Source organism: Crinia signifera, chromosome 5 (assembly GCF_055691185.1).
Source record: "Crinia signifera chromosome 5, ASM5569118v1, whole genome shotgun sequence".
Classification (NCBI taxonomy): Eukaryota; Metazoa; Chordata; class Amphibia; order Anura; family Myobatrachidae; genus Crinia; species Crinia signifera.
Window position 1 is genome coordinate 35,162,476 of NC_139221.1, and position 24,636 is coordinate 35,187,111.

General features: G+C 46.1%; 1 protein-coding gene across 2 annotated transcripts in view; it reads right to left on the reverse strand.

Moving 5' to 3' along the window:
• MTERF3 (mitochondrial transcription termination factor 3) overlaps window positions 1–24,636 on the reverse strand; it is a 27,994-nt gene continuing 3,358 nt past the window's right edge. For both annotated transcript variants that reach the window (XM_083187003.1, XM_083187004.1), the window contains exons 3-8: window positions 23,545–23,697; window positions 22,510–22,699; window positions 12,680–12,827; window positions 9,966–10,037; window positions 1,835–1,996; window positions 1–345 (exon numbers count right to left, since the gene is read on the reverse strand). In XM_083187003.1, coding sequence (XP_083043129.1) covers window positions 151–345; window positions 1,835–1,996; window positions 9,966–10,037; window positions 12,680–12,827; window positions 22,510–22,699; window positions 23,545–23,697 — 920 coding nt within the window. In that variant the 3' untranslated portion in view covers window positions 1–150. The remainder of the gene's footprint in view (window positions 346–1,834; window positions 1,997–9,965; window positions 10,038–12,679; window positions 12,828–22,509; window positions 22,700–23,544; window positions 23,698–24,636) is intronic.

Consider the following 24,636-nt stretch of genomic DNA (forward strand, 5'->3'; position numbering starts at 1 on the left):
TACAAAAAAACCTGCACATTTAATATACTGTACAGGATTAATTAGCTTACAATTACTTTACTTGTATTAACACTTTATGAACAAATAATCACAATGCACACGTCTATAGAAAGGGTGGTTGATCACAACAATAGATGGGTCCTTGCCACTTCACATGGATTTTTGGAACAGTTCAAGGTCCTGGATGGAGGCCTTGGCAACTTCTTCACAGAAAATGTTGTCCGGCATTGATGTCAGCTTATCTAAGGAGACGTAGTTGGGCATTGTCGGGTCATAGACTGCTCTTCCCAAAAATGTTAGAAACTGGTGTCTTTCCTTAAGTCTAAATAGACGGCTGTTAAAGATCTGAAAAGAAACAGAGGACAAATCAGTAGGGACTTATGGACACTAGGGGGGTAGGAACAATCCTATTGGAGCATCTATTACCATTTATCATTGGAGGAGAGGGGTTAGTGCCACAGAGATCGGTCACCACTTGGGAACTTATTAACACTGGCGGAGGGGTAATGTTACAATGTTGGGGCTATAGACACTGGGAGGGTGATAGAACCAATGTATTTTTATTCTGTAGAATAATAAAATATGGAATTTTTTAAACCAAAGAAATGGAAAAAAAGAACTAGGCGCTGGTATGGGTGGCTTCTATTGAAATTAAATTAACAGGGGGAGGGGTGGATGGGATGGAGGGGGTTAAGCTGCTGCTTGGGTGAGAGATATAGTGGTCTCTTTAGCAATGGAACAACAAATATATACGAGAAGCAGCGCTAGGGATGAGGTGGTTCTGCTGTGTGGGTAGGGGTCCAATGCACCGTGCATTGGACCTAGGGAGGCCAATCCCGGGGCATTTTTTCAATCCCGGGATTGGCCTCCCTAATAAAAAAAAAAATGACCCGCCCCCCCCAAATAGCAATATAAATGCCCTCTTATTCGCCCCGCCGGGGCCGGGCGGGCGGCTGAGCGACTGTGCTTGTGCTGAAGTGCACTGACAGGCATGGCGGCGGACGGGCTTCGCAGCGTGGTGTGATGTCAGGAGTCATGCTGCGCAGCCTGGGCGCCGTCATGACACTGACAGCGGAGCGGACCAATCAGCCACCGGGGGGTACGCAGCAGACAGCCGGGCAGCATCTGAGCCATTCTAAAGTGCTCAGCGCTGCCCGGTTTTGGAAAAAAAAGTACATTTAGCACTGGGATACTAATCCTGAAATCCCAGGATTGAAAGCTTCAATCCCGGGATTCAAATCCCGCCGAATTTAGGCCTAAATCCCGGGATCCCGACGATCCCGGGATTGGCCTCCCTAATTGGACCCCAATTTGGCATTTAAAAATCGACCACCACCACTGGGAAAGTACCACAAGGCCTGAGATCTTCCTCCAGCGGCAATTTACCACCAGAGCTCAACCGCATCCTAGTGAGGACACCAGGACACAAGCCCGGGAAAACACCCCTACAATTGGTGAGATCACCCTATAAAAATCATTGCCTTATCAATACTGCCGCTATCCTTTGGAAAGGGACACAAATTATTGTCACAGAAATACCTGCCTAAGGGGACACTCACAAACATGTTCTAAGGAACTTTTTTGCAATTTTTTATTCATTTTTTAAAATCATTCCACATTACTATTGTTGTGTGTTTTAATAGAATTTAAACCTTTTATAGATTATCCCAATTGCACGTGTATTTTCCCTCATCCCTAGCGCTGCTTCTCGTATATATTTGTTGAATAATAAAATATTTAGGCTTTTAAAAGGAGGATATTGACTTCATTGAATAAAAATAATGCATTTTGAGGTTGTTGATTGAAAACCGGTAAAGGGATTAATAGAGAATACCTGTGGGAAACTAGTGATCAAGTGTTGTGGAATCCCCATCGTATTGTGCACAAAATCAAAGGTTTCTATAAGTGTTGACTTCTTCGCAATTAACATCCTGGGAACCTTCAATGCCATATGTTGTATTTCATTTTTACGGAATCCCAGTTCTAATTCGAAAACCTGTAAAATAAGTAAATTATTTGAATTAATTGAAATAGTCCCCATTTTATCCCTGTGTAGTCACAGTATCCGGTCACTGGGTCAACAATGTCTAAGTCAACAGTCACTTGGTCGACTCCTAAGAACGATCGACAATGACGGAAGGTCGAAACAAGCTTAAGGGCGCTACGGTCATTGTTTGACACAGGATTTTTATGTTTTCTTTTTGTTCAGACAGACTTGGTTACAGAGTAAGAATATAATACCGCGCCTGAAGCATGGCGGGAACAGAGAGAGAATGCAGTACTCTAATACGGCGTCCATGTTGACATAGACCCCAAAAAATATGAAAAACTCCCTTTGACCTTTTAAATGTTGATCATGTCCATCTTAAGCTTGTGTCGACCTATGATGTCGACCTAGTGATTGTCCGTAACCATAACAGCCGCAGTCATCAGTAACTTGGCTAGTGCTGGGAGCAGAGAGACCTACACAGGTCTGCCGTATCTTTAGGACAGCTAAGCACACAATGTACATAAGAGATTGCTGCCAGAGGGGTGGTGCCATTCTCAGATTTAAAGGCACTTAAAAGGGCGGCATGACCCCCGCATCAGCCCATGAACTAGCAGTGGTGGACCCAGGCAGCTGAGCATTGGTCTCTGCTCTTTCCCTGCTTAAAGTGCAGCTACGTAGTGGGCAGCGGTAAGTGTTATGTCAAAGGGGGAAAAATACACCCAACCCAGTATACATTCCCAAGCCCATTCCAACTTAACATAACACTGTGGACCCTGTCCTACAATATACCCCTTGCGTGGTATCAGCACTGACACAGCAGAAGCAGCAACGCAGCGCATTTCAATCAGCATTTCAGAATCTGGCCCAGCGTGAATGGATCCTGGCAGGTTTCTATTATTTGACAGCTACAGCCTCCAATGGGAGAGGTAAAAATCCGGAGCCGGCAGGTGTAACACTAAGGGGGGTATTCAATGTTGGGTCACGGCTGTCAGGCTGGCCCGACAGCCGTGACACTGTCCCGTTCTCGGTCTGCTCAACCGAGAATTTGCAGTTGGGAGTTATCCCGCCTGCCGCGGGTTGAGAAGGGGGCGTGGCCGCGAGCTGCAGCCGGGAATCAGTTCCCGGCAGAATGAGTCAGACAGCTTGTGAAGCCAGGCTTGTTCTGCCGAGATCCCCTGATCAATGCTGTCGGGGAAGACAGCATTGAATAGGGCCCCGCAGCCATCTCCCCCGTCGGGAATGGCTGCAGGAGGATTGAATATCCCTCTAAATCTCTATTTCTCTATCATTCTTATGGGATACAGGGAGTCGTTCATAACGATGGGGAAAAGAGCTTATCCGAAGGAGACAGGCACATATAAAAATTTATACAGGGTGTACTGGCTCCTCCCCTCTGCTCCCCTCCCTCTAGCTTCAGTTTGAGAACTGTGCCTCAGGAGAAGCACATGTCAGGAAGAGCTCCAGAGAGTTTTTCTTCTGTTTTATTTTCTTTATTATTTTGGGGCTGCTGTTTGGACTTAACAGCAGTCCTGCGTCGTGGGAGACTAGGGGAAGGGTTCAGCTGCTGGCCACTTCAAGGTACCGAGCTGTCCCTGCCACAGGACCACCGTCCTGAGTGGGTGATGTTACCGCGGGCATTGCGCTGCAGCGCGCACACCCCTGGCACGCCGCACACCCCTAGTCCAGTCTGAAGACGTCTGTGGTGAGTATTACCCCGGGGTCCCCCGCCGTGGGGTCCCCGGGTTTTTGTGCGGCAAAATGGCGGCGGTATGGCGCTGCCCTGCACAGGGACCGCGTAACCCCCTGCCTACACTGAGACAGGGTACAGTTCCTGTTTTGTCCAGGGCAGTTACCAAAGAGGATTTGGACATTCCCCAATGTCAGTCTCAGTATAAAACGCAGGTAGGCTCCGGCGCCATTACGCTGGGCGGAGCTTACCCAGAGTGAGACCAGCTCTGTGAGGGCGCCAAAACCTGCTTCCTGCTTCTTCCCTGGCTGCTGGAAACGCCATTATACTGCTCCAGACACTCCTCAGCGGTGTGGATCAGAGGGAATCTGCTTGCAGAGACAGCTTCAGGTTTTCAGCGCTTGTGTACTTGTGCACTTGCCTGCTTACACTGTAAAGTACTGTTATTGATTACTGTACTGTATTACCAGCTCTTCTAATCGGAGAGCTAAGGTTATCAGGTGTATTGGTCTCCTCCATTATCCTCTGTACACCACCCCACTGGCTTGTTAAGCTGTACAGATCAGATAAGGCTACACATAGTATTTATCTGGTTAATTTCACACTGCATATCCACTGTGTGTGCGCGCTGTGTGAGGGGAGACTGTTTGTTTGTCACAATGGTGAGGAAACTTACATGTATGGTGTGCAGTGATAAGTTTGTGCCAGCATCCTCATCACAGGTTACATGTGAGCCTTGCATGTCCCCTCAAAGTACTGGGGTCCCCCCACAACTAACTGGGCAGCAAAGTAGCACACAGGACAGCTCACAGGAGCCAGCCTGGGCTACAGGTATAAAAACCATGCTTGAGACTGTAACTACACAGTTAACTGCTACTGCAGCACAGACCCAGAGAGTACAAAGGGAGCTGGCTGTCCTCTCTGCCAGAGTGGATGTAATTACTCCCACCCCTGGGGATACTCGTAAGAGAAAGAACCCCTCTCAAACCCCTGATTCCGGGGCTGACGATGGGGATGATGGTGATGATATGGATGATGCAGACGCAGGTGATGACGAGCCTGATGCTTCACAGTCACTACTGCGGGGCACAGAGCCATTGATTATGGCAATCAGGGAGGTGTTGGACCTTCCCTTAGCTGAATCCACAGCAGGTGATACCTTCTTTGCTACTCAGAAAAGGCAACAGGTAGTTTTCCCTGAGCAGGCTGACCTGGAAAGTACATTCAAGTCAGCGTGGAATAACCCAGAAATGAGGTTTAAAGTGGCTAAAAAGTTTAAGTCCACGTTTCCCTTCGATCCTGAGGGACGTAAGGTGTGGGAGGAGCCACCAGAGGTTGATGCTTCTGTGTCTCGCTTAGCCAAAAAGATGGTACTCCCAGTACCAGGGTCGTCTTCACTTAAAGACACCACGGACAGAAAGGTTGAAAACACTTTGAAGTCCATTTTTACTGCTAGTGGCGCGTGTCAGCGTCCTGTATTAGCTAGTTGCTATATGGCCAAGTCCATATACACGTGGGCCTCCCAGATACAGGAAGGTCTTCTGGGCGACATGACAGTTGCGCAGGTGTCTGAAAAATTACACCATATTCAGGACACTGCTAAAGTTCTGTGTGAAGCGCAGAAGGAGTTAGGTGCCATTAACGGCCGTAACTCAGCCATGGCAGTGTCAGGGCGCAGATCCCTCTGGCTCCGGCAGTGGGCTGCTGACGCTGACTCCAAAAGGAGTGTAGAAAACCTCCCCTTCACAGGTGGCAGGTTATTTGGGAGTGATTTAGACGAATTAATCTCTAAAGCCACGGCGGGAAAGTCCACTTTCCTGCCATCCACTCCACAGGCGCCGAAGCGTCCTTTTCAGGCTCACTCCCAGCAGCAGTCCTTTCGGGCTAGTAAATTCCGCCCTAAAGCAAGAGGTGGTTCAAACGCTGCAAGAGGCTCCCGTGGTAAATTCAGGAAGCCTTCCGCTTCGGCCACCGCAGAGCGGCCATCTGGGGCAGCTGCAGGAAAACCCGCAGCATGACGGTGGGGCTCCACCATTAGCTCCGGCAGAGGTGGGAGCCAGACTGGCGTTCTTCGGCCAGGTTTGGGAAGCCTCGTGCCTCAATTCTTGGGCACAGGCTCTTATTACGCACGGCTACAAGCTGGAGTTTGCAGTTCAGCCACCTCAGAGGTTCTTCAAATCAGGCCTCCCAGCGTCCCCGGAGGACCAAGTGGTGTTGCAGCAAGCAATCCAAAAGCTGGTGCAGGCCAAGGTTATAACCCGGGTCCCTCCCCTAGAGAGGGGGCAGGGTTATTACTCGAACCTATTTGTAGTTCCGAAACCGGACGGGTCAGTGCGCCCAATTCTGAACTTAAAATCCCTGAATCCCTTCTTGAAAGTAACCAAATTCAAGATGGAGTCCTTGCGGGCCGTGATAGCGGCACTGGAGGAGGGGGAGTTCTTGGCGTCCCTAGATGTGAAGGACGCCTACCTTCACATCCCAATATGGCCCCCTCATCAGAAATATCTGAGGTTTGCGCTGTTAAACGAGCATTATCAGTTTCGCGCACTGCCATTCGGCTTGTCCTCAGCCCCGCGCATATTCACCAAGGTGATGGCGGAGATGATGGTGGTTTTAAGAAAAAAGGGTATCTGCGTGATACCATACTTGGACGACCTGTTAGTAAAGGCGCGGTCGCCACAGGAACTACAGACAGCTCTACAAGTTACCATACAGACCCTGTCGGGCCATGGTTGGCTCCTGAATCTGGCAAAGTCTTCTCTGATCCCTTCACAGAGACTCCAGTTCCTGGGCATGGTGATGGACACAGCTCTCTCTTGAGAGTGTCCCTGCCACAGGACAAGGTGTTGGACATCCAGCGGCTGGTCACAGACTTGCTAAGGACCCCCCAGGTGACAGTACACCAGTGCATTGTCCTATTGGGAAAGATGGTCGCCTCTTTCGAGGCTCTCCAATTCGGGAGGTTTCACAGCAGGATTTTCCAGCTCGATCTCCTAGCGAAGTGGTCCGGTTCACACCATCAGATGCACCGGCGCATTGCGTTGTCATCTCGGACCAGACTGTCACTACAGTGGTGGCTCCACACGCCCAACCTGCTGGCAGGGCGTCGGATTGGCATCCAGGATTGGGTCTTAGTCACCACGGATGCAAGCCTCACGGGATGGGGGGCAGTGACCATGGGTCAGTCCTTTCAGGGCAAGTGGACCCTATGGGAAACACGCCTCCATATCAACAGCCTGGAGTTACGTGCTGTGTATTACGCACTTCTGAAGGCGGGCCCTCTCCTCTGCGGTCAGGCGGTCCGTATACAATCAGACAACGCCACCACGGTGGCATTCCTGAACAGACAGGGCGGGACCAAGAGCAGGCCCTGTATGAGGGAAGCATCGAAGATCCTGTCCTGGGCAGAGAGTCATTGCCAAGCGCTCTCGGCCATTTTCATACCCGGGGTGGACAACTGGGAAGCAGACTTCCTCAGTCGCCACGAGCTCCACCCCGGGGAATGGAGTCTACACCACCAGGTATTCAATTCTCTGGTGGCTCGGTGGGGGACCCCACTGGTAGACTTGATGGCATCAAGAAACAACTGGAAAGTATCCAGGTACTTCTCGAGGGCAAGAGACCCTCAGGCAGAAGGAGTGGACGCCCTCTCCATACCGTGGACGTTCAACAGCCTGGTCTAGGTCTTCCCACCGATTCCCCTAGTGGCTCGGGTGCTAAGGAAGATAAGAAGAGAAGGAACCGAGGTTATTCTGGTGGCCCCAGACTGGCCACGAAGAACATGGTACCCGGAACTTCTAAGTCTGCAAAGGGACTCGTGGCGCCTACCCTTGCAAAGAGATCTACTCATGCAAGGACCGTGCGTCTTCCAGGCCTTGGAACAGCTGCGTTTAACGGCCTGGAAGTTGAACGGCAGATCCTGACTCAGAAGGGGTTTCACACTTCGGTCATCAGAACTATGACAAGTGCAAGGAAACCGGTAACAGCTGCACATTACCACCATATCTGGAAAAGATATGTGGGTTGGTGCGAACAGGGAAAGTTTTCTCCATCAGAGTTCAGACTTGAAAGGTTTCTTAGCTTTCTTCAAGCTGGTCTGGATCTCGGCCTACGCCTAGGCTCTTTGAAGGTGCAGGTATCTGCGTTATCAGTTTTCTTCCAGAGGAAACTGGCTAATATTCCTGAAGTGCAGACATTTCTGCAAGGAGTATTGCATATACAACCTCCTTTTGTGGCCCCTACTCCACCGTGGGACTTGGATGTTGTGCTGAAGTTCCTTAAATCCTCCTGGTTTGAGCCCTTGGAGGAAATTGACCTGAAATATTTAACCTGGAAGACAGTGGTCTTACTTGCCCTAGCTTCGGCTAGGAGGGTCTCGGAGCTAGGGGCGTTGACTTGCAAGAGTCCTTATTTGATATTCTTTGAGGACAGGGCAGAATTACGTACTAACCCGCGTTTTCTGCCCAAAGTGGTGTCTGCGTTCCATGTGAACCAGCCAATTGTGGTTCCTGCTGGTGGGCCTCATTCTGAGGTGCCGACGTCCTTGGACGTAGTAAGGATTCTCCGTGTCTACATCAGGAGAACAGCAAGGATTCGTAAAACTGATGGACTTTTCGTCCTTTATGATGCCCAAAAGATTGGACGTCCTGCTTCCAAGCAGTCTATTGCACGATGGATATGTGCAACCATTAAACAGGCTTATGCGATAGCAAAGCTGCCTATGCCTGTTGGGGTGAAAGCTCACTCTACTCGTTCCGTGGGGACATCCTGGGCGGCTGCCCGAGGAGTTTCGGCCTTACAATTGTGTAGAGCAGCCACATGGTCTGGCCAACACACTTTTGTCAAATTTTATAAGTTTGATGCTCTGGCCACTGAGGATACTCAGTTTGGGCAAGCAGTGCTGCGGCAATAGGTTCCGCACAATCCCGCCCGTTCTGATATCTTTGGTATATCCCCATCGTTATGAACGACTCCCTGTATCCCATAAGAATGATAGAGAAAAGAGGATTTTAATACCTACCGGTAAATCCTTTTCTCGAAGTTCTTATGGGATACAGGGCACCCGCCTCTGTGCGGAGGTTTGCCTTGCTCACTTTGTGAGATAAGGACCAATTCTGGGTCCTTCTGCTACCCTTCTTGTTCCTGGCGGACATAGGGTGTAGGTTACCTAGGTAACTTAATCTTACATAGTGTACCTTAAAGGTCCACGAGTGTACATTGTCACTTAGGTGATAATTCTATGCATTGTTCCAGTTGGAACACAGTTCAAAATAGTTGTCATGTTGACATGTTCTTAGGCCCTTAGACTTCCCAGGTTATGGGGTTGCTAATGTGGTCTGTTATGTTGAATGTTGGGTGTGCTGGATGAATCTCACCACGGTAAATATACACATATTCCTCTCATATTGTTCTTCTCCTTCGGCACAGTTCACTTAACTGAAGCTAGAGGGAGGGGAGCAGAGGGGAGGAGCCAGTACACCCTGTATAAATTTTTATATGTGCCTGTCTCCTTCGGATAAGCTCTTTTCCCCATCGTTATGAACGACTCCCTGTATCCCATAAGAACTTCGAGAAAAGGATTTACCGGTAGGTATTAAAATCCTCTTTTTTCTATGTTTTTCATTCTATTTACAGTATGTGCATATATCCATGTACTGTATATATCTCAATTTAAATAAAAAATAAAGAGATATTATTTATTATGTTGTCAGCCGTGATTATACTTCTAGTGCAATAGTGTCTATTAACTCGTTTATTTGGGCCTGTACATTTACAATCGTTGTATGTCACCGTGGACATAGTATACTATTTGCAGCTTGGAAATGTAACCTTTACAATAATATTATTAGAATAAGCGCCTGAAATCATTGTGTATATTAGCGTGTACTGTTGTATACACTTTTATCAATGCTGTTTATTCTTAAAAAAAGCAATGTCTAAACTTTAATACCTATAAGCAAAAAGGAACAGCTAGCAACTGGGAAAAATCGTGATGACATGAGATGTCAGTCGGCCATACACAATGGACGCCCGTGCAGACTGGACAATATAGCGCTATTGTCTATCATGTCCACATTCAGCTGTATGCTGTCCGCCACTGGCTCACCCCATCTACCAGGTAGCAGAGCAGATTGGATGACCCACTAGTAGGCGGGCTGGAGACAAGATATTGCGCACACGCACAACAGATGTTCCGATCTTAGAACGTGTACCCAGCCTAGGGAGTGATTGGCGTAGACAATTGCGATATGCAGGGTTATTAAAATAAACAATAAAAACCTTCACTACCTTTAGATTCTCCTTTATTGGTTCAAGACGTCCAGTTACCATTTTAGGGAGACGGGTTACTAGATCTCGGGTCTGTTACATAATGAAGAAAAGAGTAGAAAATAGTTAATGTGGTCGTACTTAAAAATCTTAATTAAAAACAAAAAAACACTAACATTTTATTTTAAACAAGTATTCGTTGTGTGAATGAGAACGGTTATTTATAGACAAGGCTATTGTACAGGACCTCAGTAGTCACTTTATAATAAAAATAATTATCCTCTACTTTAAAACTCCTCACCTACACTTATATTTTTGCTTTTTAATTAGGTTACTTAATTAAGACTGCAGAGCTTGCTGCCTTATGTGCAGGCTCTATAATACCGTACCTACTGTAATATGCTAGCACGTAGCACATTGTATGGAGGCAGGGAAGGTACACACAAGCACCAATTCTCTAATACCCCTTTCAGATCGCAAAAGCAGGGTCGGTGCCAGGTTTTGAACACGGATCAGATCCGGGTCATAGACATTTATTACTCATTATTGACTCGTGTTATTACCGGGTTATTGCATTTTTACTCAACCCGGGTCACCGATGTCATTTTTAAAGTACTTTATTGGTCGCTGAAGTTTGAACAAAGGAGGATGTGATGTCTATACAAAGGAGGGGGCTGGGGAATGCTTTGTCCTAATAAAGCCAGATGCCGCTAACATTTTACTGATATTGCGATAAATTATCGCATTATCTGTGCCCATGATTTGCCTAGAGATTTCCTCCTCACCCCTGATCTGCAGAAACTCCATGATTTCTTCATCACTCCAGTTTGACATGGCTGTACAGTGCAGTATAGTAGGTGTAATGTACAGTGCAGTATAGTAGGTGTACAGTGCAGTACAGTACACTTCTTGCTGCCAAATGTTAGCCATTATGCTTGTCCTCACTGTGCAGTGCAGAAAAGTATTGTGCACTTTACAGGCCTCAGCTGACTGGACACTGAACTCAATCAGCACTCTACTCAGAGCAAGGGTTGATATATACTGGGTTATTCAACCTGGGTTATTGACTGAGATGCTTTCACATCGCACATCGACCTGGGTCGAATCAGCAATAACCCGGGTCTGACCCGGGTTATTTATGCAATGTGAAAAGGGTGAGAGACTCAGCACGTAGTGTGGTCATAGCTGGTAGTGATGTAACCTTAGCATCTCCTTCTGATTGCTTCATCACTAGTTACTGTACGTCCTCACAATCCTTCACAAAACTGCTGCTTCCCTCCTCTGGAACTCATTCCCCACCTTATCAGATTGTCTACTAGCCTGCAATGATTCAAAACGGCACATCTTGAACTAAAGACCTCTGTCCTCCCACCCTTCTCAGTTCAAATGCCATTTTTAAAATTCCACTACCCTAAGAATTAAGCTCTCACGAGCAGGGCCCTCCAACCAACTGGTTCTCAAGCAACACACACCATGAGGAGAGCAAAATGTGCTGGTGTGTGATCATCTACAAATGGAAGGCAAGCTGTCTGGACTGACTGATGGATGATTTTGCAGTGGCTGAAGCCCCAGTTTCATCTCACGGCATATTATAATCTACCTTGGCTATCCTATTATTTTAATAAGAGGTTTTATGCTATAAATCTTTTCTTTACTCCTCACCATTTGTCTGCCCGTTATTGAGTAGACATTGGGTGTCAAAAGGAGTACGTAATTCCAGAATCTGCATATAGAAATTCTACAAGCATACATGTCAGAAGGAGGCCTTAAGTTACTGGGTTAGGGGGTAACCCCACCAAACTATTCTAATGGATTCACCTTGCTTCTGATATAAGATCACCAAGGTCTTTTAACATTAATTGTTACATTATTTTGTTAACTTTTGTTTGCATCTGAGATTGAATATCTATTAGAGATATACTAGAGTCATACAAACATGTTTATGGTCAAAGGGGCAGAAGTATTAAGCCAGGGGAAGAGAAAAGTAGAAGGTGATTACGTACCAGTCAAGCAGCTATGTTTGCAAAATAACAGTTACGAGTTGATTGGCTGATGCGTGATCACCTTCCACTATATCTGTTCACCAGGCTTAATACATCTGTCCTGATGTTTGGAATCTTATACATACACAGAAGTAAATGTTACTGTACTGTCTCTGTTACAACTGTGCTGTCTTTGCTCACACCGTCACCCACCTGGCTGCTGCAACGACCAGTGGCGCCGCTGATGACTGCCTAGGCGCTGTGCAGCTTGGCGGGAATGTGTTCCCTGTGCGATAACTGTACTGACCCTGCTTATATTGTTCCCATCTGGTTGCTGCAACGACCAGTGGCGCCGCTGATGGCTACCTAGGTGCCGCGCAGCTCGGCGGGCATTACTTTTATTACTGTTTTTTTGTCATGAGAATTCTCATTAATGATGCTAAATATATTTGTATATTAATAAACGTATATCTTTTACAAGTGGTAGTGTGCATCTTTCAGTTAAACCCAAGCGCTGTATATAGATTTTAGCCAAATTGCAAATAGTGTACACAGGCAGAATCAGTGGCTTTAAAACAACATTAAAGTGAAATAAAAAAAATAAAAATTATTCATGGTGATGAATGTGTAGGGATTACTTTAAATGCTTCCAGAATACAGTTGTCTCTGTAATAAAGGTTTCCTGTAGGTGGCGCTACATATGTGGCGCAGGAAAAGTACATACGAAAGCATGGTTAGCGGGTGCGTTCTTACATTCTCCGCACTGAGTCCCAGCTGCTCCTGGAAGAAGCGCAGACGGTTGTCCAGTCTGTCCACAGAAAAGTTCAGCAGGTAGGGGGCTCGGGAGACCATACGAGCAATTGCACTCTTGCTGAATTTTTTGGAGTTCAGGTAAGCAACCCTGAAAGAACGTAACAATGAAGAATATTATGTCCAAGAGGATTCAATAATGTAAAAATACACATATCCTCTCTGATAAGGTTTTATGGTACTTGTGAGTTATCCGGGCTGCCGATTTTGTCCTTAAGTTTGGTTAACTTAAGGACAGCCGACCGACGCGATGCCCACGATTTAGCTCCAAATCGGGGGCATCGCGTCGGTCGTGGCCGTTATAAGGGGCCGCGACGCGATGCCCCCGATTTCCCATAGACAGTAATGTTAAAAGACACGATGGACCCGATTTCCCATAGACAGTAATGTTAAAAGACGCGATGGACCCGATTTCCCATAGACAGCAATGTTAAAATAAAATTACAATGTGAAATTGGGCAATATGTTTTTAAAAAAAATGTTTCATGGCCCCCCACCACCGTTAACGCCACCCCGCTATTGACGCCAACCCGAAGCGTGGCGAGCGCAGCGAGCCCGCGAGGGGCGGCGGTACGCGTCCTCCGACCTTTTCATGCCCTACTATCCACTAGGGCGTGGAGTGAGAATAGAATAGTGTGGCGAGCGCAGCGAGCCACCGAGCCCGAAGCGTGGCGAGCCCCGCAAGGGGACGCGGACACCTGTGAAGCCCGCAAGGGCACGCGGATACCTGTGAAGGTGTCCGCTGCGCTCGCCACGCTTCGGGCTCGGTGGCTCGCTGCGCTCGCCACACTATTCTATTCTCACTCCACGCCCTAGTGGATAGTAGGGCATGAAAAGGTCGGAGGACGCGTATCGCCGCCCCTCGCGGGCTCGCTGCGCTCGCCACGCTTCGGGTTGGCGTCAATAGCGGGGTGGCGTTAACGGTGGTGGGGGGCCATGAAACATTTTTTTTAAAAACATATTGGCCAATTTCACATTGTAATTTTATTTTAACATTGCTGTCTATGGGAAATCGGGTCCATCGCGTCTTTTAACATTACTGTCTATGGGAAATCGTGTCGGAAATCGGGTCCATCGTGTCTTTTAACATTACTGTCTATGGGAAATCGTGGGCATCGCGTCGCGGCTCCTTATAACGGCCACGACCGACGCGATGCCCACGATTTCGGGCGCGATGAAAAAATCGGCAGCCCGGATAACTCACAAGTACCGGTTTTATAAATAAGATTATTTTGTTTTAAATACAGGAAGCGGTCACTGAGGAAGTGAATATGAGTAAGTGCAGGGAGGACATGCGCGCAGTCCACTGCCACAGCCCATCTGCTGCAGCTAGAGACACGGGCAAGGCAAGGCTATGTTAATGAGAGGGAGTACATTTCTCTTCCTCTGAATCTACTTTGGGTGGTGGGGAGATGAGGGGTTGCAGACACCATTATGAATGCAGGGCTCACTTTTAATCACAATACACACACAAACAAACACAAGGTATTATTACATAATTGGACACGTCATTCTGATAACTTTTTGTGGTGGTTTTATTGCAAACTGCTGGTATTCAACTGCAGCCAAACTCCTTCATTAGGAATATGAGTAATAGGGTGTTGGTTAACCCTTAGGAGGTTTCCAATGGAGAAGCTTTACCCATATCAGTATGATTTACTGCACCTGTCCTGGATGATCCAAACTTGATAAAGAGGAATATGTATGAAGACATGTAGCGACATAAAACAGCAGCCAATCAAATAGCAACTGCCAATTTAAAGACTGCTTGAAAATGACTTAGGGGCTGCTTGGTTGATGCAACAAATCCATGTTGATACCCAATGACCATTTTGTTGCACATTAAATAAAACTGAATGTAATCCCTTAATATACCCTCCCTGTGCTGTCCTCCCTGCCTCATCTACTCAATACGACTTTTTTTTTAAAGTCTAATTGAGATTGTAGGAAACGGCCCAAAAGCTGTCGAATTTGGCCCCATTTCTGACAAGCAAGTGGGTTGGCGGCTATTCTGCCAATCCACGTGATTTCCAACGGGTCGGAGCATTTGGACCAGGCAGGAAAAAAAAAACAATTTGAATAGGTCGAATCGCGTACTCAAAAAAAAAAAAGTTGGAAACTGCCATTTTTCAACAAACACCAGTTTCCGACTATACCCCTAAATTGACGGTATTGCGGTCATTTTCACCGATCCGTGGGCTATCTGACCATCGGATAGATTGAATACGTTTAATTTAAATTTGAACTATTGTAGGCAAAGAGCGCCGACATTTCTGACTTTCGGAACTATTGCCACTGATTGAATAGGATCCATATCTGAGTCAGGACGAGAGAGTTCAACAACAGTCCGAAGACTGAAATATAAATGATAAAGCAGCAAAAGTGCAAGATGTTACACATTCAATGAGACACTCCACCACAATATAACTGAATCTGAGAATGTCCCCGTGGGAGGAAAAACAAGTGCGAATTGTTCCAGGTAAATTCTTGTTTGTACGTCCTGCCTCTCCAACACACCCTGACAATGACATTGTTGTGTAACAACAACTGCTGCATGAGAACTGACAGCTACGTACAGATTTGTAGAACACTTGGCAGGGAAATAGATCTATTCAAAATCCAAAAACAAACCACTTGTTCTATCTTGTATGGGTACCTCTTCATAAGCACCTGCAGGACATAACAGGTCTCATTATATAACATTTAAAGAGAAAACACTTCTCGGAGGACCTCCTATTGTCTTCCGGTAAGAAAATACTTTACTGCTTTACTTATTTGGGAAGGTGGGGTAGGAGCATCAGATATAGAATTTGGTTGAAAATCATGGAAATGCCTAAAATGGAACCACTGTTATGTAGGGGTCTATTCATGAAGCAGGGAAAAGAGGGCAGTGAGCCAGTGAATAAATTGCCCCTGTAACCAATCCACTTTGCGGTAACATTTATCAAGTGCAATTTATAAAATTATACATAGCAACTGATTGGTTGCCATGGGCAACTTCACCATTGGCTCACTTCTTCCCTGCTTGTTCTACTGCAAAATCTTTAGGACATAAAATTGGAGAATAATTCAGTTTGTATGGATGACTTTAAGGTACATGACTGTATAACACAATGGCAGGTATTCAATGAGATTTTTCTCCCTGTACAGCGAATCCTGTTTCAGATTCACTGCACAATCACCAGGTTCCGGAGGGCTGGAGCATTCGCTGCCAGCCCTCCCTCTCACCATCTCTGCCTCTGATGGCGAATTTTGAAAAATATAAAGTAATTAATTATGGGAACCAAAATGAACAAGCTACTTATAGGCTAAATGGAGTTATTATAGGGAATTCTGCTGTAGAGAAGGACTTGGGGGTCATCATAGATAAGAAACTGGGTAATAGTGCACACTGCTCAAGTGCAGCAGCAAAAGCAAACCGGACACTGGCATGCATTAAAAGGGGAATGGATTCAAGGGATGCCAATGTGATAGTGCCTCTTTACAAGGCATTGGTGAGACCACACTGGGAATATTGTGTTCAGTTCTGGGCACCGCACCTTAGGAATGACATAAAATAATTGAAACAGGTACAGAGAAGGGCGACTAAGCTAGTAAAAGGTCTCGAATCACTAGAATACAAAGATAGGTTAACCAGGCTGAATATGTACTCACTGGAGAAACAGAGGTTGAGAGGTGATATGATTCGTATGTTCAAATACAGGATTGGGAATCATATGGAACTGGGAGATGGTTTGTTCACTAACAGGCCTATACTTAGGACACGCGGGCACTTACTGAGGCTCGAGGAAAAGAAATTCCATACTGAATTAAGAAGAGGATTCTTCACCTTTAGAGCAGTAACATTCTGGAACTCATTGCTGGTGGGGTGGTTACAGCAACTACTGTTACTGAATTTAAATCAAAACTGGATCCTTTTTTGGCCACTAAGGGAATCCTATAGATATGACTTACTCAAGTCAGTAGTTACAAGTCAGATAGGTTGAACTCGATGGACTAATGTCTTTTTTCAGCCTTAATTACTATGTATCTATGTATCAAGGGGATTATAACGATGACACTTGACCTTTATACGCTACAAAATATTGACACACAACAGGCATGTTATGAATACATTCTCCCAGCCCAAATAGGATTACATCTCCTTATGACTGTGCCTATACTGAGCCGATGGAATCCGTTGGGGAATGTGTCTATAGTGTAGCAGTGTATCTAAGATTTCAGCACATGGGATATGTGGACTAAACACCACAATTCCCAACTTATTTACGTTACAGACAGATTGTTATTATGCACGTGGTGAAAGGCAACTGGAAAAGTACACTAAACAGGATGACACCCTAACGACTCCGGCTGTGTATCACCAGACCAGGATATGCAAAATGGCATCTGAAAAAAGGCAAGTTGCTGTATTTACTACTTACCAATGTGATGCTGGCCGTTACTGGCAGACAGACACAAACATGTGCAGAACACATACGTGTGTTTTTTAGGACTAAAAAGCAAGATTCCACATTTGCGGCTATTATGGGTTAAACGGGTAAAACAGAACCAAAGAACAAAGCGCCTGATCCTGAGATGCACATTAAATCGGCAGTAACGCACATCCCCCATGTTTTAAGATCTGCACAAACGCAGGAGCCGCACCTTTGGATCGGGGAAAGAGACAGGGCTCCAGGCAGCCAAGGCTGCTTAAGTTTGTCAACCTTTCGCCTTTGGGTGCGCGGCTGTGATCCGCTGCTGGGACTTTGGACTCATCAGCAGATCAACGCAGCAGTGTGCGGCTTTTGACTTAAGGTGCCAAACAGCGGTGTACAAACAAGTAAAAGTGGCAAATACGTGTTTCAGTGTCCCCTCATTTGCCGCAATACAACTTTACATGCCAAGATATAGGGGGGTATTCAATTCCGGCCCCTATTTCCGACAAGGGAAATATTGTCCGCCGCCTATTCAATGCTCCAGTTTCCTGACAGCATGGAAGGCGGATGCAGACAGATCCAACTTCAAAACCAGTCAGACACGCCCACTTTTTGACAGTCGGAACATCGATTTCTGATTGTTGAGGTTCTGTGCGGGTTGGAAACAGCCTGGGACTCCTACTGTTGGAACATACCAACAGTCAAAATCCCAAATTGAATACCCCCCATAGGCTCACATGCTCCAATAGAGGCCCAAATGCAATAGGCTGACTGTGGTAAGTTTTAGTTACTATCAAAACTGAATTCCAAACCACTGGGGTGGTCCAATTACCTGCAATGAACTCCTGACACTGAATGCCACAGTTCCTGTACTGTCGCACTCGCCCATTATTATTCACAGCCCCACAGGGATGCACGCAACAATGTGAGAGTCTGCCACTAGAAGGTGCAACGAGGGGGGAGAATTCTGTTGCCCCTGCCAAGTTTACACGCCACCACAAAGGCATCCGGCCATCCCACAGGAGATGCTTGTGGGTAATTGGATTCCCCACATGTGTCACAGTCAGCCCCAGACCACATAGTTCTGGTGTCATTTCAGCTCTTGATAGGAATTTATTCAATAAATACACACATTTGGTTCTCTTAGAAATCAGTTTCTACTGGCCCTGAGTAGTGGACCATTGCCAGCATGAAAAATCTAGGTTTGTATTTATTTGCTGGTAGACTTTATCTCATACTGATGGAATGCTGAAGCTTGCAGCAATGTGTGAGGTGGGGAAGGGAAGGCCCGGACAACATGGCCTAGGAGAAGAAAAATACAATAGTACTGTGTGACTTGGCAGGGCCGGTTCCGATTTGGAATGTAGAACTACAATGGCCAATCACAGCTGTATTGACCCTATTGCTCATTTCTGAATATGAACTGTGACATTCTGCAGCTTATCAGATTCTGGTCATACAGATTAGATATCCATGAAGGCTATAGTATATGAATAGATTATTGCAAATTGACGTTTCAGAAAGGTAGCCAAAACAGCGGCGATACCCCAACCAGCCAGGTATAAGGGTCGGAATGTAATGGGCACCATTCTGAAAAAAAAAAAAAAAAAGCAAGGTCTTTTGTACTAGGAACAAACCATATTTTTAACGCATTTAGATTTTTTTTTGCATGCAGGCTGAATATCTGCTGCCTTTGCATGTAGCTGACAGATACTGGGCAGATTTATTTTTACACTGAAATTTGGATTCAATTTGGACACACTCCTCTTAAATAGGAGCACTGGTCAGTGGCCCAGGGCCCTACGATATTCTAGGGGCCTTCCGACAGGGATGGGCTGGCATCCTCCAATTCTTCTTGTAGGCAGGTAGAGAATCCTGGATGCTCTGATTGTGAATTAGACACAGGCAGAGCAGACCGGCATCATTATTTACCTGCCTTCCAGACTTCAGATAGTGAATGGCTGTCAGCATGCTTACTGGTGGGGTGGCTGGAGCGAACAGCCAATTGGAGAGCTGATAGCCATTCACTGTATAGAGGCATGTGGAGAGACTGTGCAGGACCACAGTAGAGGCATGTTCTGATTTGTTCCATGAGTGGGCAGGTAGGCAGTGCATGGCATTGCCCAGGGCTGTTAAGACTGCCAAGCTCACATCTAAATCTCTCTGCCCCTATTACATCTGCCCTGGTGCAGTTACTCAGAATCTTCCTCTATGAGTGTAAGACTTAGACAAAGATAATGTTCATTCTAGCGCCCGCTATCTTTGAAAACCCATGCAGTTCCTCTTCCCTGCCTGGGGTGTCGCTGTCTGCTGTAGTGCTTCTAGTACAGTGTGGTCTGTATATCAGCACTGATATGCAAACCAAACCTGTGCTAGAAACACCACAGCAGACAGCGACACCCCAGGCAGGGAACAGGAACTGCATGAGTTTTCAAAGATAGCAGGGGTGCTTGAATGAACACTAAAAGAGTTTAATTCACAGCGACATTGCGCTCTGTGAAATAAATACAGCCAAGTTAAGTCATTGAAGCTTAGATAAATACTGCACCCAACAGTCGCTGTGAGCGACGCTGGCATTTTTAACGGCTATTTTGAGGATCACAGCAACGTTGTCCCTCAGAAGGGTTAACCAAGAAACAACCCCCGCCACCCTTCTCTTCCCCGGACATGATCGGTAAAATATTGGTACAGAGACAACAGCAATGGCTCTAGAACAGGGGTTCTCAAACTCAGTACTCAGGACCCTGCACAGTTCACGTTTTCCAGGTCACCCGACAGGTGCACTCATTACTGATTGACACATTTTAAAAGATCCACAGCTGGAGCTAATTATTTCTCTTAATTCTGTGAGGAAGCCTGCAAAGCATGCACTGTGCGGGGTCCTGAGGACTGACATTGGGAACCTGTGCTCTAGAAGTATACAGACACTAGGTGGCTAGTTCCAGATTACATTAAGGTTTTGGCTTGTACATACACAGCTACAAGCGTCACTAAGGGCACTGCTGAATTGTAATGCAGTGATTGGTTACAGGTCTGTTTAAGCCATACATACACATAATCGGTCAGAACAGCTCTTTTCCAATGTCAGGGGAAAGGACAAAATTCTGTGTTTTTCAGCCATGTAGATTAACAAACCCAGAAAGGGCAGGTAATATATTTAGTAAAACTTGCAGGAAGGTACATACAAGCTCAAATATTAAAAGGCATTTAAACTCTATTTAAAAATCCTTTATCAGCTTTTACAGAAGACAAACACAAAGGAAAAATAATGGCACTGGTGCTCAGTTAAAGAATGACAAGGATAGATGAAACGGAGATAAGAAAGGACTATTTGAGGAACACAACCTTCTGAACAACACATAAGGGAGAAATCAGATCTCAGAGAACATTAGGGAGATGCGGCAGCCTGGAGTGTCAAGGTGAACAAACCAGCTGCAGATTCTATGAACTAAAGGCCAATCAATTTCTATATTTTGGGCCGATATATCGTATTTGTTTTCCATCCGATCCAATGCGCGGACACTTGAGTGTCGTATCCCTAGATCGCTCGTACTGCACCAATGATTTAATCGGAATTGGATAGAAAATGGGAGTGCTTTTTTGTTCATGCGATATATTGCATGTGATGCATCGCAGGAACCTTAGCCCCTAATCCAGCACATCAGATATATATCTTATGGTAAAACCGTATACCACAAGATATATCTTATGCAATTTATCTTGGCTTGATCAATCTCATGAGACAAATCATCTCAATCACTTAAGGTGCCCGTACACTATGCGATTTTGGTCCGATTTCATACGATTTGGACACTTAGGCTGATAAATCGCGTGAAATCGGGCAAAAATTGCGTGTGTGATATTTGGTTCCAATCCGATGCGCGGTCCCGTGCGCATCGGACCGGATCAGGAGGTCGAACGTGCAGCATGTACAAAATGATGTCCGACCTCCGGCAGCGGCGGCTATTAGAATGTTAAAATAATGTGTCAAATGACCGGCCGGCGGGTGCAGCGGCAGTGCCGCTGAGGAAAAGTGGGGCGGACGGCAGGTGCAGCGGTAGTGATCAGTGTGCAGCAGGCGGTGCAGCAGGCGGTGCAGCGGCGGCTATTAGAATTTTACAATAATGTGTTAAATGACTGGCCGGCTTCTGATTGGCTGAAATGGAGCACTCTCAGCAAATCAGCGGCCTCCCCAATGCTCCTCACTGGAACCACCGCTGCATCTGCCAGCCGCCCCACTGATCCTCACCGCCCTTCAGCTCCCCATTTTTTTTACATGTGATAAATCGCATGCGATTTATCACACTTAAAAAATGGCACATCAAGTGCCAAATTATATGAGCCTCCTGGGGAGCTGCCGGGCGGCTCGCAGGGGAATTGGGTCCGACTTGACTTTAGGACAAGTCGGCCTAATGTATGGGGGGCTTTACAGACCTTGCGATTATAACAGTGCTGTTAGAATTGTGGAGAGCTCCCTTATCCATCACAAGGTATTGAGGGGAGAAGACACAAAACTACTGTACAATTTGGCATATACTCTGATCTGATGAGGCTGTCAGATAGAAAACCCATTATAAGCTTGCCACATGCTAGGGCTTTCCTTCAGTAATTAGCTGTAGGAAACAATGATGTGATTAAGAGAACGGAACCGATTATTTTGGGACTATCTACGTGATCACAGTTATACTGTCATCAGGCACAATTGGACTGCAGTGGTGTTTGTACATCTATCCTGTATGTGCCACATTGCACATACAGGGTAGGTGGTCAGGTGCCCATAGCAACCAATATCATTCTATTTTCTAGGATGCAGTCGAGAAATGATAGACCGAATCTAAATGGTTGCTATGGGCAACATCATCTCTTAATTTTTAGGACCTTTAGTAAATTATTTGGGAAGAACTCAGCATAGATAGGGGTGAATATTTGCATGGTCCAGGTGATGTAACATGTGCAGAGAGAGTTAGATTTTTGTGAGTTATTTTGTTTCTGTGCAGGGTAAATACTGACTGCTTTATTTTTACACTGCAATATAGATATCAGTTTGAACACACCTCACCCAAATATAATTCTCTCTGCACACGTTACATCTGCCCCTCCTGCAGTGCACATGGTTTTACTCAGTTGTATACTTTTTGTTTTGCTGACAGATCTTAATCAGGCCTTTAGTTACGTGTATGCAATGCGGGAGAAAGCAGGAATGACTTTTTTTAAATCTACATCGGCCCATAAAAGGCCACAAGTGCCACGTAATGCACAGACAACTGAATGGCCACAATCAGCACAGCATCTTCCCCTGCTCACCACCCATTACCCCGGGGTCGCATCTTACCAGGCAGGAAGTAGTTATTGTACCTTTTGTGCAGCTTGTCCAGATCCTCGCTGAGAATGAAGGGATTCCTGGTCAGGAACGGCCCCAGCTGGCTGTCTTCTAAACCAACATCTCTTAGGAAAAAGAGGATTTTACTTATATCCTTCTCAAAGTCTAACTTCAGAAGGAAGGTTCCCACGTTGGGACGCGTCTCTAGCTTGGATAAGTCCACACCTGTGGTAAAGCGACATCCATGAGGACAAAACAACATGTCAAATCTTTGTCCAAAATGCCCTGATCTCCCGTTACTGGACAGATTTTCATATAGGACATAGCAGAGATGTCCCACTATAAACCCCCACCCCCCAAGGTCACAGCTGCCCGAGCCAGCAGCTTGCAGAACAGTAATCAGACGGTTAATAGTGTACAGAAGATTTAAACTCCCACTATGTAAACAGTGAGCGCCTCCTGTTATCATTATTACCTATGTGCAAACATAACCTTATAGACAAGTACAGATAATATCACATTTGTGTGAATTACAGTTGTCATTTATTTTTTAAATCACATTGGAATATTTAACTGCAGCGACCTTTAACTGTTGCTCCTGTGCATCAGCCTTGGTGCCTGGCACTTTATACTATGCTGTAAGCAACCAATTACCAGTACTATCACTCATTACCTGACAGAGCTTGGTAGCCCACGCCAGGCTATGGGAGTGTCCCTTTAATGGACAGTGTGAAAAGGGCATCGGTGAATACAGGAGACTTGCTTAGTAAATGCTGCTATGAAACTTATATAGTATTCATTCTAGCACCCTGCCGCTTTTAAAACCGGTGCAGTTCTAGCACAGGTCTGATCTGCATATCATTGCTGTAATAGAGACCATGCTGTGCTATAAGTACCACAACAGAGAACAGAGGCAGGGAGGAGGAACTGCACGTTTGGAAAGAGGCAGGGTGCTAGATTAAGCAGTCCTATAAATCAGCCTGTAATGAGCAGAAGCTGATGTACTGCAGGGACAGCCTACGGCAATGGGATGATCACGTTAGTCTCCATTACAAGTCTGGACCTCTCACCTAGCATAACGAGCTTCTGTAGAGTTTCTGACTGGTCCACATAGTCCCGCAGGGTGTAGGAGTCTGGTGGGACTGGAATATGCGGATCTATCAGGCCGGCTTCCTCTTCTGTGAGAACTTCCAAAGGCGACAGATCTGGAACATTCTCCAGTTCTAGCAAACAGAACAAAGTATAAATGAAGGTACATAATATCTGCATTGATGTCGATCATCACTTCAGTGTCCATGCAAGCTACTTCGGGTGCTCTCTATCTACAGTCGTAAGGTCCAAACACACTGCGCGATTATGCCCAGCGATGACCACTGTCATCAATGGGGGAAAGCCGCTCAGTGCATACACACAGATCGGCTTTCCCCCTGCCCGGCACGGTCAGCGGGGAGAGGACGGCTTTGCATAGCCCAGTGCTATGCAAAGCCGTCCTCAAAGCCGTTCATCTGCTGGTAAGTGTGCAGGGACTTAGACGGGCACAATCTGTGTCCATAGAACACACAAATTCCACTTGGCACGTAACTAAAAACTTAAACCAGCCCCATGACTAAAAACTTAAACCAGCCATATTCTGTATGTATATGGCGTCCTATGTGACCAATTATGTGTCTCTGTACGCAACCACAACACCATCTGCATCCCTCCGCATAGCCACCTTCGTGTCATTGGCGAGGAACGCCCAATACCTCTTCTAGACATTTCTGAAGCTGTTAGTCTCCCATGTGCCTGCAACAGAACTGTGCCACCTCTGGCTGCATGCTTGGGACATCCAGCTCAAAATCAGGCCTTAACTATACAATGGCTACTGACCAGTAAGGTACTTGGTCATTTTCTGAATTTTTATTTTTTTTTTATTACACAGAACTACAGCACATAAAAAAATAAACAGCCTTCACATACTGTAGTCACAAACTAAAATGCTAGCTACCTCCTTAGTAGGAGCAAGTAAAATGAGTACTTCTTATAGGAAGTGTACAAATCACATATACATGCAATGGGTAAGCTTTCCCCTCTTGGTACCTGACAAGGCAATAAGCAGCTCACACACACATCGGTTTTATGCCACAGAGAATGTATATACGATGCTGCAAGAACTGCACCAC